Genomic DNA, 15,291 nt, shown 5'->3' on the forward strand with positions numbered 1-15,291 from the left:
GGGGAGAGGTGATCATTATTTTGTGCCTAGTTGAAACAAGACCTTATCATTGATATATTTCTTCTATAGTTTGTTACATGGAAGACATTAGTAATAGAGGTGCAATGACCATTAAAGTGCACGTCTATCACTTCATAGTCTGGTTTCCTCTTCACATGAATTATCAAACTGAGGGAGACAATAACTGGAGAGAAAGGCACTGTACAGACGTATAGAATATTTCCTGACCTGTCCCACTGCGGCATTCCCTACTAACTGTATGTGAATGATCCATAGGCCTCTCTGCCTCCGAACTATGGGGCAAAAGTGATACAGGGCCTGATCGCAACTGCGTTTTTGTACACAATGCAGCTGCGAAAAGATCACCCGAGCATCATGAAGTCCACTGCTGCCCTCTTACCAGCGTGCGACGACACTTACCTGCATAAATACTGGTGACAGTGCAAATCGAGCGGCCATCTTGCCCTTGCGGCAGGTCTCCTTTCATGCTGTGTATGCACTGGCGGTGGCTAATTTATGCACGGACAGGCACGCCTGCGTTTTTCTGACCGCCCCGAAACTCTGAAAATCTGTCAATCACTCTGCGATGTATTCCTTTGTGCCTCCGTGATCGCAGCGCACGTGCAGTGCGGCTTATATGCATGCGCGATGGCAAGCAATCGCTTGATTTGCGCACATAATCACCATTCTGTTCATGTCTGAATCAGGCCCAGTGCTGGATTCTGACACTGCCGAGATTTAATTGAAAATTTAAAGCGGCAATGCTTAGTAAAGGAAAACCAGGGTGGGTTTTGCATTTAAAACAGAGTATATTGCCGCTCTAAATCCCAGTCTATTACAATTGGCGCTTTTTGAGGTGCGTGTAGTCAATTTGCTCAGGGCTCTGGTTGTTACAGCCGTTACATAGAAAAGCCAAATGCCTGAATGAGCAATAGCGATTGGATTTCCTAAAGGAAGAGCGTTCCTACTGAATGGTCACACTTTACAGTACAGTAGTTGACGACCATACCTTATACTTCTACTCACAGACATAAATATAATACACCACCTACAAAAAGGTTTATTTCATAATGTACAAGCAATCAGGCAAACCTATCATAGTCCTCTGTTACCATTATCAAAGTTATCTTACATACATATGTACGGTAACTACCAGCTGCTGTACATACTGTTCCATGTACAAATACTAAAACATTTACTGAGATTGTCCAGTACAGTAACAAGTATCATAAACCACCCATCTGTTTCCCCAAGCTCCCACTACTAGGGAGTACCAGTCATCGCCACGCTGGCTACAGAGACGGGAAGTGCTGGTGCCTCTGGCCGGTGAGTGTGAACTAGCCCCGGCCTAAAGGTTCACGCTTTGTCATGTAGACGTGGTCAATGATACAATGTGTTATATCCTCCGAAGACAGGGGTCACAGGAAACACACGCACACCGAGAGTAGCACCGCCGAGACGTCACGGGTGCCCTGGTCGGTATATGGTCTCAGGCCTGCCTTCTGCTTTAGCCACGTATCTTGCCAGTGTGAAGAGGTAATCGCTCAGCCTGAAATATAAAATAAAAGGCGTTACTGATTATCAGTCCCGGTGCAGCAGGAACGTGTCTACATCAGGGCTTGTTATGTCCTGACTAATGAATGAGCATTGTTGCAAATTAATTCAGATTCATTATGTAAAGCTTCAGCGGATTCTATACATCGAAACCAGAGGGTGTGCCAATGAAGATGAAAACGCATCATGTACGGGTTTCACCTTGTCTATCACCAGCTTATGGGTGTATCCTGGATTCCTTCTCTCCCAGAGTAATGAGGCGTATTACCCGGCAGCAAATTCTACTACTGGCATTAGAGCAGGGGGCCCATCTGCTTGGGTTGCCCCTGGCATATCGCCAACCACGTGATCGCTGCCATTACTGTAGGCGGTCAAATTATGTCTGCATCTCGTACATAATAACTGCGTAGGCCTTGTACGGTACAGATGTGGTTGATAAATACAAGAAAATGAATACTAAAGACTGCAAGAGAGACTACTACTGCACACAGTGTAACTGGCTGGGGAGGAAGAAACAAGTATTTGATCCTAATAACTAAGCCCTTTCCCCAATGACCCAACAACCAACTAGAGAGGCCTAAAGCCTAGACTAAACACTAATAATAATATTCTGAGTAACTGTACGACAAAATTAGGGCAAGAACCCCAGACGTTTACTTTACCACCACTGATAAAACATACCAATAGTACTGTGCCGTCCATACATGCAACAGAAAGTTGTTCCATTTAGAATACATAGCTCTGATTTATTGAGGCACTAAAGCTGATATGAGTGGCGTACAAACACCTTGGCACGGGAGAAGAGGCTGTTAATTGATAAGTCTACAAAACAATAGGTAGACAGCCTGGTTGCCAGGGTAAAAAGGTTTATACAATAGAGGTTGACCCAATAAAGGTCACGATTTTTTAAATTTTAGCCTAACCCCATCGTGAAAAAATGTGTCGACATTCTTGCGTCGACCATTTGAATGTCAACCTTTTAACCCTTTCGACCTATTGACAGTCTGCTTTTGTTTATTGTAGACCTATTTATCATCCGGATACCAGGAGAAGAAACACAGACCGCGCCCTCAGGCGTCTTTTCTGCTGCTAGTGGAAGAAGCAAACAGTCTAGTTCAGCGGGATACAATATACTCCAAATGCCCAGGCTCCACCAATATGGCCTTCCCTCAGAATATAGGTTGCTGCCTTTGCACCTCTCAGGTCTGAGTAAATTGTCAGTCAAGCACTTTATCGTTTAGCAATGTGATTTAGACAGTGTAGTAAGCCCATTGCAAACCAGGCGAAGAGGAGGTAAATATTTCTCCTCCATCAGGGTTTCTATAACTACAGTATGTCTTTAAGATCTCTGGGAATCCCAAGACGCAGAATCTCTGAGAAAATGGTAGCCGCTACTTCTAAGGCGATTTCCCAGATTTTCAAGTTTTACTAGTAGCGTAGGGTGCTCCCCTGGAATTCAGTGTAAGTTTTACTAGTTTTTTAATGATCTTATTCCATTTGTGACAGCTTCTCCTTCAAATTAGTGGTGTGGCTTTTCTTTCTTTGTGCAGACTACGTATTTGCTGGTTGTGCCGATTGACATGACGACATTGTCTGCAAAACGTCATTAATAGTGGGAATACCACCAGCAGCCGCTGGGAACTCTCCAGGCTCGCCTGCAAGATGTGTCATCTCTCTCTACTCACTTGATAAATGTCTCCAACTGACGCGTTTCGCAGTGCTCTCTAGTCCTGTAAAGGATCACCTCCCTCTACATTACCGACAGCTGCAAATTGTCTCACATCTTTCTTAAGGAGCTGTTGTGACATGGCTGCCCCTATGAATTAATCAGCCGATCCACATCGCAAATCACTGTCTGCTTGTTTAGTTAGAGAGTATTTTCCTCCTAACAAGGGAACCTTCTGCAGAGGAGGGGAAACCAGAGAGTGGTGTATGTATTTAGTTTATATATAAACACTCAAACTATTTAATGAAAACTACTTCACTTATTAATACAGCACCCTTTGACTATTTTTCCAGCTCTGCCGACACCCCGTCCTCTGGATCTCACTCTCTCACCAGACTTTCTGCCAATCTTGTCAGCTTTATATGTTCACTCACTCACCTCTTCATCAGAGCATCCTTCCTCCTAAATCTCCATTCTCCCCTCCACTGACATTCTCTTATCCCCCAGTTCACCTCTTCTCCTAATGTCAGTTCTCACAGGCAGGGCCTTCCTTCCTCATGTGCGTCCCTCACACTATCCTTGCTCACGGTCACTTAGTCCCTTTCAGTGACGGTGTGCCTGCCTTTTGTCGGTTACAGGCACAGAGTGCCTGATTCCGAGTTGGATGCAGTCCCAGCCGTGTGTGCGTCGTTTGGCGCATGCGCGTCTTTATGCTAATGCTGCTACAAAGCCGTCCTGTGGTGCACAAGCCAGTGCAAGGTCTGAGACACCCACTCGGAGCATCTTAAGATGATGCAATACCGCCCGATGCTTAGATGCACCATGGAAAACCGCGACAATCCCATAGGAGGCAACATCCGACATCGACGATGCATCAAACGCAGAATCAGGCCCTGAGCCCCCCAGTGCCACTTACGTGCCTAGATACAGTGAGTTACCCAGCCTCAACCCTTGTCCACATCCTACCTAGTTTGTCAGTTTATTGCCCTGTGCTGTTCTACAGATGGGTGGCATACAAAAGGTCAACACGACAAAAGGTAGGCTTATTTTTGTTTTCAAGGGTTAGGCACTTACCGAAGGATTATAGTGTGCGGAAGGGACGGTCAAGTTTAGGCACTTACTGGACGGTTAGGTTTAGGCACCACGGGGAAGATTCGGATTAGAAAAAAAAAAAGTGTTGACCAATTTTTTGTCGACATTCCATATTCTCTAACTTTTGTCATGTCAACCTTCTGGTGTCAACCAAATGATTGTCGACCTCTACAGAAATGTCACCTTACGTTTACTATATCTAGGATTTGTCACATCTCACTGTTATCTTCCCATATTCCCTATACCAAAGGTTCCCAAATGCGGTTCTCAAGGCTCTCCAACAGTTCAGGTTTCCATGGTTGAGCACAGGTGGTTAAATCAAATTGACTGAGGCACTAATTAAGTCACCTGTGCTCAACCGGGGAGCCTTGAGGGCCACGTTTGGGAACCTCTGCCCTATACGGCGCTGAGGAGACTATAGGCCGCCTAGTAAGAAAAAAAGAAAGTCAATCGTATTTAAGGATAAGATTGGTCAGAATGCTTCATGGGCAAAGCACCCCCTGGTAATATATAATAAACGGGGTTTTTGAGCCATTTTAGGACCTTCAGAAATGATAGGTTGTCACTGAGTTTAAATGATTTGGCCGTAAAAGCGGCAAGGGCATAATTGTTTTCTTAAATTTAGAAAATGGTTTCAAAAGAAGCGGGACGGAGCCTTTGTACCTGTTCAGGTATTTTCCCACATTGGGGTCTGCTTCCTCCATCTGTAACAGTCTGAAAGTGCTGAAAACGACAAGATAGTGATTAAAGAGTTTTTAGAATGTTTTATTGTGCGATTTAGAGGGCGTCATCTAAGAAAGATGTAGTGGGAGACATTCCTTACATCCTCTCTGCTCTCCGACAGACGGCTCTGGCCACATGTAGCGATGCGCTGGCCTTGCCTCCAGACTAAAGGAAATAGGAGTAGTTACTATTATTCCAAAGCCCTAATATCATAGAAAGTAACACACGAGGGAGTTTTCACGCTATCCTATGTTTACACTGTTAGTTGAAAACTTAAGCTGGGTACACACTTAGCCGACCCAGCGTCCAATTTAGTAAATTATACACACCAATCGGCCGCTCTATATGATTTGCGAAACATCACAACTGGACGGGCATTTAAATTACATGCCCTCCCAGTTGTGATGTCAAGTGTCGGCAGACCCTACGGCCAGTGTATGGGCGGTTGGCGGGTCAACCGTACACACAGGCAGATGTTCCGATGTGCAGATGTACCGATATATATGCAACATCGGCTGTGCTGCAGGGCTGCCCTGATATGTCTTAACAGCGTATTCACAGACATATCGCCTGCACACGCAGACAGACGCACTATGCGGTAGGACTTTCGATGGCTGCACAAACAACATATCGCATAGTGTGTACCCAGCATAAGGCGTTTTGACAGTGGAATTATCAGGGTATAAGTATATTCCACATTCTCTTCCATGTTATACCAAAGTCCTTATAGTCTAAAAAAAAAAAAAAACCAGTGTAACATGGTCCTTTTACCTGTTTTCCATAAGACTACTTCATAGCAAGCAATTACTGTAAGTGTCTGCATTCAGTGTATAGCTTGCACATTTATGAGCAATCTTTGTAAATAAGCCTCTAACATACATAACAATCAGAAGATTGGAAGGGGAGAGGATTGTGACAAAGTGGACAATTAATAATAGATTAACCCTGAACATAGTGTTCCCGCTAGGCTGTTTTAGCGGGGCGCGGCGCCCTGCCCTCCTTCTGGAGGGCAAAAAGCACCCTGCCCTCACAGCCTGCGGGTGCAGTCTTCACCCGCAGGACGCAGTGTCCAACGGGTGGAGAAATGTGCAGTGACCCGGTCACCGCCGGAGAATAGATGCATGCGCCCGGCATCTATTCTCCATGTCTGCAGCGCTTGGGGGCTGCCCGGCATGTCCGTAAGTGCCGGGCACGCCCCCAAGTATGACGAAAAGGGGACACGTCTTATAGACACGCCCCCTTTTCACAAAGTTGCCCTCTCTAGCTCCGGGGCCCTGCCTGCCGCCAGAGCTAGAGTGAACACTATGAACATATGACAGCCAATCACAAAGCTGGGTTTACACTATAATCACGATTTTATCAACAACCAACCAGCTTCTAGTTATCATTTATTTAAAGTATAGCTAATAACTGACTGTTGCTGGGTAACACCCCCACTAGCCCTCTTTAGATGGTTCAATAAATGTCCCCCTAGGTTTGTTTGGAAGAACCAGAGAACACCCTTGAAGATCTGCAGAACATCGCATGTGGCGAGCAACGCAAGACCATGGTAGGGTAAGATAGGGAGAGTATCAATTCTCCTAATTATATGGCCACGTATCATTTATTCACCAAAAGACCTAGAACATTGTTTGTGTGTGTGTGTGTTGTGTACGTCTTTGCTACCACATTCTTATGTTTAAAATGACAGAAATCTTGGAGCGTGCCGCAACTCGCAGGCTATTCCATTTGTCCCAACGTGCGTGTTACCACAGGGCGGCTACATATACACAATGATCGGCTCCAACAAAGGTCAGTGAAACAGTGCACGTATAATGTTAATTGGGTCAGGGCATACTGGTAGAATGAAGCTGGTCAATGGTGGGAGCTGCAGTGTGTATTCGTCAATCCATCGCTCCAGCTCCTGCACAGGGTCAGCACTAAATGTGGTCTTCACTGTAAGAAGCAATAAAAATAAATCACAAGATGGCCGCCAGGACTAGGACAATGTCAGATTAGGAGTCAATGGGGTCCATTTACTAAGCCTTGGATGGAGATAAAGTCTCAGCCAATCAGCTGCTAACTGTCATTTTTCAAACATATGTCCGTATTCAATTAGTTTCGCGTCCGCGATAAAGTTTTGCCTGCCCGACTTTCGGCCGACATCGCGTGTTTTAGACGCGGATGCTTATCGTGCGGTCCCCCGCTATTCGTCCTATTCAATCCCAAGCCACGTGAAAACGGCAAGCTGCGAAGCCAGGACAGGCAGAAAGTAGTGTCAGAAATGGGGAAATCAGACCCCCCCAAAAAGATGCAGTAACATTGGGGATCAATGTAGAGGTGTCCGATCAGCCATAATAAAACTATTTGGGGTATTTAAGTTGTTTCAATAGCTTCTAATTAGCGTCTTTGCACCAGTGGTGAAGAATAGCATAAAGCTGTATTTTTTAGTTAAAATAAGTAGTCCTGGCAAATTTGGGGTACATGAAAATGGGTGCTAGCTTATTTTAAAGTCTCTAAAGTGATGTTTAAAAAAACGTGAAAAACGCACCTGCAATCCCAAAAACACCCGCCCCATCCTTGCAGACCCCCCCAAAAGTCTATTTCACTAGTTTTTATGCTTGTCCCCCCACTTTTACTTTTTCACCCCCCAAAATGAAATTACTTTTTTGGGGTGTTCTTAAGTTTTTATTTGGGATTTTCTTTACGCAGTTGTCCTTTGGGTGCTGTCCCAAGGGTTCTGAGTGGTTTTCCCACCTTTGCACCCCAAAATAAAAATGTTGCACTTCTTTTCTCCTGCGATTCAAAGGCCAATCTTTTTCGCCTATTACGTTGCATTGACTTTCCGTATACGCGAATAACGGGAGGAATTGAGGGCCTGATTCAGACCCGCTCGCGAGGTCGATGTTGTCCTAGTGCGCATGCGCGCGACGGAGGGAGCTCCGTCGTGCGCATGCGCGAGACCAGAATAGCGACGGCCAAGCCATCGCTATGGGTCTCGCACCAAAGGGGGCGTGCTGTCGATGGTGAGTGACAGCACGCCCCCTTTGGTGGGCGTGCTGGGGGCGTGGCTGCCCAGACGGAGGCGTTCCCATGGGAACGCCTACTGTCTGGGGCCGGCCCCACTGACATCACTAGTGATGTCAGTGGGAGTGATTTTGCCTCTGATAGAGCCAAAAGCACTCCAGGGCTTGCGGCAGACGAGACCCTACCGCAAGGGTCTCGTCGCAAGCCCGATGGTCGCGATGGTCTTGACCATCTTTTTGGCCGCTCGCATAAGCTGTGGGTGGTCACCCACAGCTATGCGAGCGGCCAGGAGGCCGCTCCAATAATAGGTAGGACGGCCCTGATTCAGAGCGAGCGCTCGTCAGAGCGTCCGGCTCTGAATCAGGCCCTGAATACGGAGATGTTTCCGACAGGCGAAAAGCCCCGATCTGCGATACTTTTCCGCGGATCTCGGCTTTTCGCGTCTAATTGAATATGGCCCACAGTCTGTGACATGGCAGTTAGTAGCTGATTGGCTGGTACTTTATCTCCGTTCCATATCCCTAATTTAATTAAAAAATCTATAGCAATCCATAGTAGGTGAATGCATACAATGACTTGTGTTACAGTTACCTTTGTGGCTCTCTCTAGCAGAGGACAGGGGCGTTGCAATATTGGAGCCAATGTCCTGCAGCATGCACTGTATCTGCAAGGGACAGGGGACAGTCATTACACTACTGTACTACAACACCTTGCCATGGTACTAGCTTACGGCAGCTCTATAAGCCACGTGAAAGAACAATGAACTGGTTAGTAAGATAGGACACAGTTTTAATAGAAGACTTCTGCTCAAACTTACAAGGATATCCCCCCCCCACAATAAAAAATAATAATGTATATATTCAATGTTACATCCTAAACTCCCTATAAGTGACTGTAACCCTTGATTCCACAAAGACTAAAAGGAGCGTACACACGGTTCGATAAAAGTAACGATATGAATGATAACGATATCGATCATATTGTGCATTTTTCCGGTGCCTCAAACACACCAACGACCTGCGATGTGCGGGCACGTATGGACGATAACAATATTGTCCATCGCCCGTGCATGCAGGCCAACCTGGTCGATACCGACTAGGTTACTATAGGGACCGTTGGCGGGTTGTTGGTGTGTTGGATGATCGATATCGATCATCCAGCACACCCGGGAGATCGTTCAACGATATCCTTATCGTTGACAATCGTCCTGTGTGTATGCACCATAACTTTGTTTCTAGATAGGATGTATATTATTTATATTATTTATGTTATGAACAGATCATTAGCAGCTTGCCCCCACAAGCAGTGACAAAATCCAATAATGCTTTGCCGACTGTTTTATATAAGTGAAAAGCAAAAAAAAAAAAAAAAAAGTGGCACATGATCAGCAGTAGTGTTCATTCTAGCACCCTGTCACAGTCTGTGCAGTTCCTCTTTCCTGCCTGAGTCGCCGCTCTCTGCTCTGGTGCTTCTAGCAAACTTAGCGGATGCAACAAACTGCTGCGATACAGACCAGAGGGCCTGATTCAGAGCCGCTCGTAAGCGGCCGCTCGTTCGTTCCGAGCGATATTCGCACATCTGCGCATGAGTACGGATTTTAATACACATGCGCGAACCAGTCAGTGCGGACGAAAATCGTGTGCTCGCTAAATAGCGAATGCCTGCTATTTTGAGTGACAGGAGGAGGCGTATGTGGGTGGTCACAGGTGAAGGTGCTTGAAAACGGGGAGTGGAATTCCGAACACAGGCGTGCCAAAACGGGCGTTTTAAGGGTGTGCATAATTAATACAGCAGCGTCATTGACCACGTCACTTGGTTGTTTTATAGTCAGAACTGCTCGCAAGATTGCGGTAGGAAAAACCAACCACAAGAATAGCGAGCAGTTCATGCGCCGTTCGATGTACTCGATTAATCTAATAAATAGCGGACATGAAGTATGATGCGAGCGGCCAGGGGGCGTTTTTTTTCAAAATTACGACTGCAAGTTTTGTTCGCTTGTTCAGACATAGAGGCGTCAACAGACCGCAAAGAGCGAACGGTTCATTTGAATAGCCACCCCCTTTTTCTGAACGAGCAAGCGCAAATAGCGTCCGGCTCTGAATCAGGCCCAGAGTTTGATAGAAGCACCAGAGCAGAGAGCGACACCCCAGGCAAAAAAGAGGAATTGCACGGGGTTGTAACAGTTGCACAGCGCTACAATGAACACTACAGCAGCACTATGTGATGGTAATCGTGACTTACGCAGCAGTGTCCGAGAGCCAAGTAGCTACATTTAGCCTTGTTCTAAGGGACAATTATTATTTTAATATAATGTAAAAATATATTCCTACAAAGTGGTTGACACCAGATCGCTGGAAGGCACAACAGTACATATGCTATTACCGTCTCGAGTTGTGACACGCACTGGAGATCAGCGTCCAAGCAGAATTCCCTGGCCAGGCTGGAAAACAGAGGAAGGCGATGAGAGCCGGAATACCACTCTCCTATGCTCAGCTTCTGCTGGGGAACTATCCATGCGGGGTATGCAACAAGACATGTATCATCATAGTGTTCAGCTACACACGCGTACGGATTTTACAGCTACACAATATTTCATCTGGATAAACTATAAGCAAAAGGTACTGGACTAAGGATACAGTATAACAAAAGCAGCTTTGGCAGTGACGCAGCTGCCAACGCGGTGACCTGTGGCCGGTGTGGACAAGTTATCAGTAGGTGGGGTAAAAGCGCCAGTGTGGGTGCAGACAAATTTGGGAGAACTAAAAACTAACTGGTGTAACTATGGCGCAGAGAGAACTTGTAAGGTCTTCCGCCAAATACACCCATATCATACATACTGTGCTCATCACTATCCCATGCATGTGTAACACTTCTCAAGCAGTGCCGCGCAGTAAGGGACATACATCTGGCCTTTTTCTATAGTCAGGACAAAGTGACACACTCCACAAACAGGACACCATAAAGACACATTCCTACCTGTTGTGGTAGTATGTTACTGAGATGTGCAACATTACAGCGCTACCCTCCCCTCCCCCCAGTTCCTCCACACCATAGCGCTACCCTCCCCCCAGCTGCTCCACACCTCAGCGCTACCATCCCCCCAGCTCCTCCACACCACAGCGCTACCCTCCCCCCAGCTCCTCCACACCACAGCGCTACCCTCCCCCCAGCTCCTCCACACCACAGCGCTACCCTCCCCCCAGCTCCTCCACACCTCAGCGCTACCCTCCCCCCCAGCTCCTCCACACCTCAGCGCTACCCTCCCCCCAGCTCCTCCACACCTCAGCGCTACCCTCCCCCCAGCTCCTCCACACCTCAGCGCTACCCTCCCCCCAGCTCCACCACAGCGCTACCCTCCCCCCAGCTCCACCACAGCGCTACCCTCCCCCCAGCTCCTCCACAGCGCTACCCTCCCCCCAGCTCCTCCACACCACTACGCTCCCCCCAGCTCCTCCACACCACAGCGCTACGCTCCCCCCAGCTGCTCCACACTACAGCGCTACCCTCCCCCCAGCTCCTCCACACTACAGCGCTACCCTCCCCCCAGCTCCTCCACACCACAAAGCTACCCTCCCCCCAGCGCTACCCTCCCCCAGCTCCTCCACACCACAGCGCTACCCTTCCCCCAGCTCCTCCACACCTCAGCGCTACCCTCCCCCCAGCTCCTCCACACTACAGTGCTACCCTCCACCCAGCTCCTCCACACCAAAAAGCTACCCTCCCCCCAGCGCTACCCTCCCCCCAGCTCCTCCACACTACAGTGCTACCCTCCACCCAGCTCCTCCACACCAAAAAGCTACCCTCCCCCCAGCTCCTCCACACCACTACCCTCCCCCCAGCTCCACCACAGCGCTACCCTCCCCCCAGCTCCTCCACACCACTACTTTCCCCCCAGCTCCTCCACACCACAGCGCTACCCTCCCCCAGCTCCTCCACACCACAGCGCTACCCTCCCCCCAGCTCCTCCACACCACAGCGCTACCCTCCCCCCAGCTCCTCCACACCACAGCGCTACCCTCCCCCCAGCTCCTCCACACCACAGCACTACCCTTCCCCCAGCTCCTCCACACCTCAGCGCTACCCTCCCCCCAGCTCCTCCACACTACAGCGCTCCCCTCCCCCCAGCTGCTCCACACTACAGCGCTCCCCTCCCCCCAGCTGCTCCACACTACAGCGCTCCCCTCCCCCCAGCTCCTCCACACCACAGCGCTCCCCTCCCCCCAGCTACTCCACACCACAAAGCTACCCTCCCCCAGCGCTCCCCTCCACCCAGCTCCTCCACACCACAGCGCTACCCTCCCCCCAGCTCCTCCACACCACAGCGCTACCCTCCCCCCAGCTATTCCACACCACAGCGCTACCCTCCCCCCAGCTCCTCCACATTGAAGGAACAAAGCCAACCATTGCACCACTGTGCTGCAATGCCCCACATTACAGAAACACCACCAACCATGCACTACAGCAACAATATCACCACTATCAAGTCCACATTACAATAATAGGGGATGTAGGCAGATTATTATCAAAAGATCAACAACCAGAAGTGGGGAAGCGAGATGTCGTACCAGGCAAAATAAAATGTTACTAATGCAAAGCCAAGCATTGTAACAGTGTCGGCTTTACAACTTCAACATGTCACTTTATCTTACACACAAAGGGTAGCACCGAACCATATGCAATGCATTGTCAAAATTATATATAAATTTAAATTTTGTATCAAGCAGTTTACGTCTCAAATTAAAATTTTACATACAGACACAACGTAGCAAGTGTCACTAATATATATATATCAATGACTAATATAGAAAAAGATCCCATACTAATTACATGTTAGGGAAGACACTGGAGGGCAATATCACCATGGAATATTTTGTATATGAACTTAACTGAACATACTCTGGAAAACTGTAACGTGCAGGTATGTGTGGCGGCCTTAATGCTAGTGGTCCATTTTGTAGCAAGTGGGGGACTGAGGGCACATGGGGCCATTTTTAAGAAAGTGAGGGACATGTGAGGGCATTTTGGGATGTGATGTGCTGAGGGTGTTTTCTGGCTGTTTTTCCATTCTTTAAATTAGCGTAAGGAGCGGCTCTTTGAAGCTTGGAGGGGTGCACAAGCGGCCCATGTAGTACATTATGATGTCCATCACAGGGGCCAATCCAATTAGCTGCCAACTGTGTTGAAACGCCATCAACGGCACCTCATCTCGCACTGCTTGCGGCCCTCTCTCCATGGGGCTGCGAGCACTTATGAGCGGGTTCGGGTTGCCGTAAAAAGCAGCTAGTTCTGGATGCTGTAAATGACCACAATGACTCGCACCTGCGAGTACACTGCAGCTAATTGGATTGACCCCTTAGAACAGGGGTGGGGAACCTTTTTTCTGCCGAGGGCCATTTTGATATATATGACATTATTCGGGTGCCCGGTGCAGGCCACACCCCCTCCGTGTGACATCACACGGGGGCCGGCCCACAATCGCCGGTGGTAACAGCAATGCTGTAAGGGCAGCGGTGTGACCGTCTGAAGTGTCCTAAGGACGCTCCAGGCAGACTGCTGCATAGATTCTGGGTGCAGGGTGCCATTCTAGGCACCCTGCTATCCAGATGAGGCTAGCAGAAAAAAGCAAGCTCAGAGGGCCAGATCAAATGATTCCGCAGGCCTAATATGGCCCCCAGGCCTGAGATTCCCCAACCCTGCCTTAGAACATAACAGTAAGTATTATAACCTACCCTAAAGCAGAGCTCAGCTCATCGGTAGCACCCAGAGCTTCAAACACCAGGTCATCCTTGGGCCTCCGCTCCCCGGTGTATGTGCTAGAGAAACCTAGACAGGAATACAATACAGTTATTACCATGTGTGGTCTGGATTACATGAGACGCAGATCCCACACCAGCTCATTTATAACTGAACCTTTGTCTCCTGTTTTTGTGTAGATCTTGGGGAACTTCACTGTTTTTGTTTCTATTTGGGAACTGAAAGAAAAAGAACAAATAAGGTTGGGATTAAATGGTTATATGATCTGGAAACTCATTCTTATTCTCACCATTCTCTGCGGAACACTTGTGGCGCCATATAAATAAAGGATAATAATAATAACCAAAGTGGATGATGTGTTTTTAAAGTAAGGATGTCAATATAATATGCATCTATATACAAGTCCACATAAATAGGCATTCAAGTTCATTTTTAAACGTGATTGTACAGGATCTAGATTACAATTAGGGAGTCAATTAGCTTTTCATTCACTTCCAGCTCCGAGCATTCCCATAAAGATGGTTTCCTTAAATAATAACATGTACTTTCAGGGGTATGTTGAGGCAGATGTGCAGTAGCTCCGGACATGTGCAACTCCCGAACTGTCAGGGGTACATCAGCAATGCGCAGGCTGGTGATAGGGAATCGGTATGATTTACCGCCGGAATCCCGACACCAGCATCCCGACAGCAGTGGAAATCCTGATCGTCCTCAGGTAATTATTAGCTAACTTAATTCTATCCCCCTAACCCTCCCATAGGGGTGCCTGGGAAAAGGGGCGAATTCTGCACAAAAGGCGTGATGTGCCGCACAGCGTCTCGCATCCGACCGGCATCACAAGTCTCCGCTCGCAGCCCTCAGAGGTGTTGATGATTCTGCCCCCGGAGAAAAGGGTATAGCCTATGTATGCTTCAGCACAGGTGACTTCATTAGTACCTCAGTCAATAGGATCTAACCGCCTGGACTCATCAATCAGGGATATACTTGTAACAGTTGAGTTTGGGAATCTCTGAGTTAATCAATGCACAAAAAGAAGATTACAGGCAGCTCATGTAACATGCCAGGGATGCTCTAGGGCCCCAGGCAGGGGCATGCTGGTACTTGTGGTTCCACAACATACGTACACGGCTACTTGCTGCCAGCCAGGGCTGTACAGACATAAATAGGGTTGCCAGGAGCTCCAGCATTTCAACAGTGCTGTCACCAGCAGGTAGGTAGGTGTGTGTGTATATGTATGTATGTATGTATGTATATATTATATATATATCTATCCCAGCCATGCTGCGCCTCTCACCTCTCCTCCCGCACCCCTCCTGTGCCGCTGTACAGCCGCCTCCCGCGGCTGCTACAGCCCTGGGAGCCCCAGCGCAGCGCTACCGGTCTCCACAGCAACCGACGTGCGACCACCACCACAGCCGCCTCCATCGCTCCCAGACCACGCCCACGGGGCCGCCCAGAGTCGTGGCGTCAAACCTCCCCCCCCCCTTTCCTGGGCT

General features: G+C 48.2%; 1 protein-coding gene across 2 annotated transcripts; it reads right to left on the reverse strand.

Moving 5' to 3' along the window:
* Positions 1 to 1,037: 1,037 nt before the first annotated feature.
* On the reverse strand, positions 1,038 to 15,288 carry MMAB (metabolism of cobalamin associated B). Of its 2 annotated transcripts, XM_088451409.1 has the most exons (9): positions 15,090 to 15,288; positions 13,952 to 14,013; positions 13,771 to 13,864; positions 10,424 to 10,481; positions 8,633 to 8,705; positions 6,873 to 6,970; positions 5,136 to 5,200; positions 4,976 to 5,035; positions 1,038 to 1,549 (listed from the first exon to the last, which is right to left on the reverse strand). In XM_088451409.1, the coding sequence occupies exons 1-9, from the start codon at positions 15,218 to 15,220 to the stop codon at positions 1,462 to 1,464; spliced, it is 729 nt and encodes a 242-aa protein (XP_088307535.1). In that variant the 5' UTR covers positions 15,221 to 15,288; the 3' UTR covers positions 1,038 to 1,461. The 2 variants fall into 2 exon arrangements, with proteins under 2 accessions (XP_088307535.1, XP_088307536.1); XM_088451410.1 differs by lacking the exon at positions 6,873 to 6,970.
* Between the last annotated feature and the right edge of the window lie 3 nt (positions 15,289 to 15,291).

This window comes from Taudactylus pleione, unplaced genomic scaffold (assembly GCF_031769625.1).
Source record: "Taudactylus pleione unplaced genomic scaffold, aTauple2 ptg000547l, whole genome shotgun sequence".
Classification (NCBI taxonomy): Eukaryota; Metazoa; Chordata; class Amphibia; order Anura; family Myobatrachidae; genus Taudactylus; species Taudactylus pleione.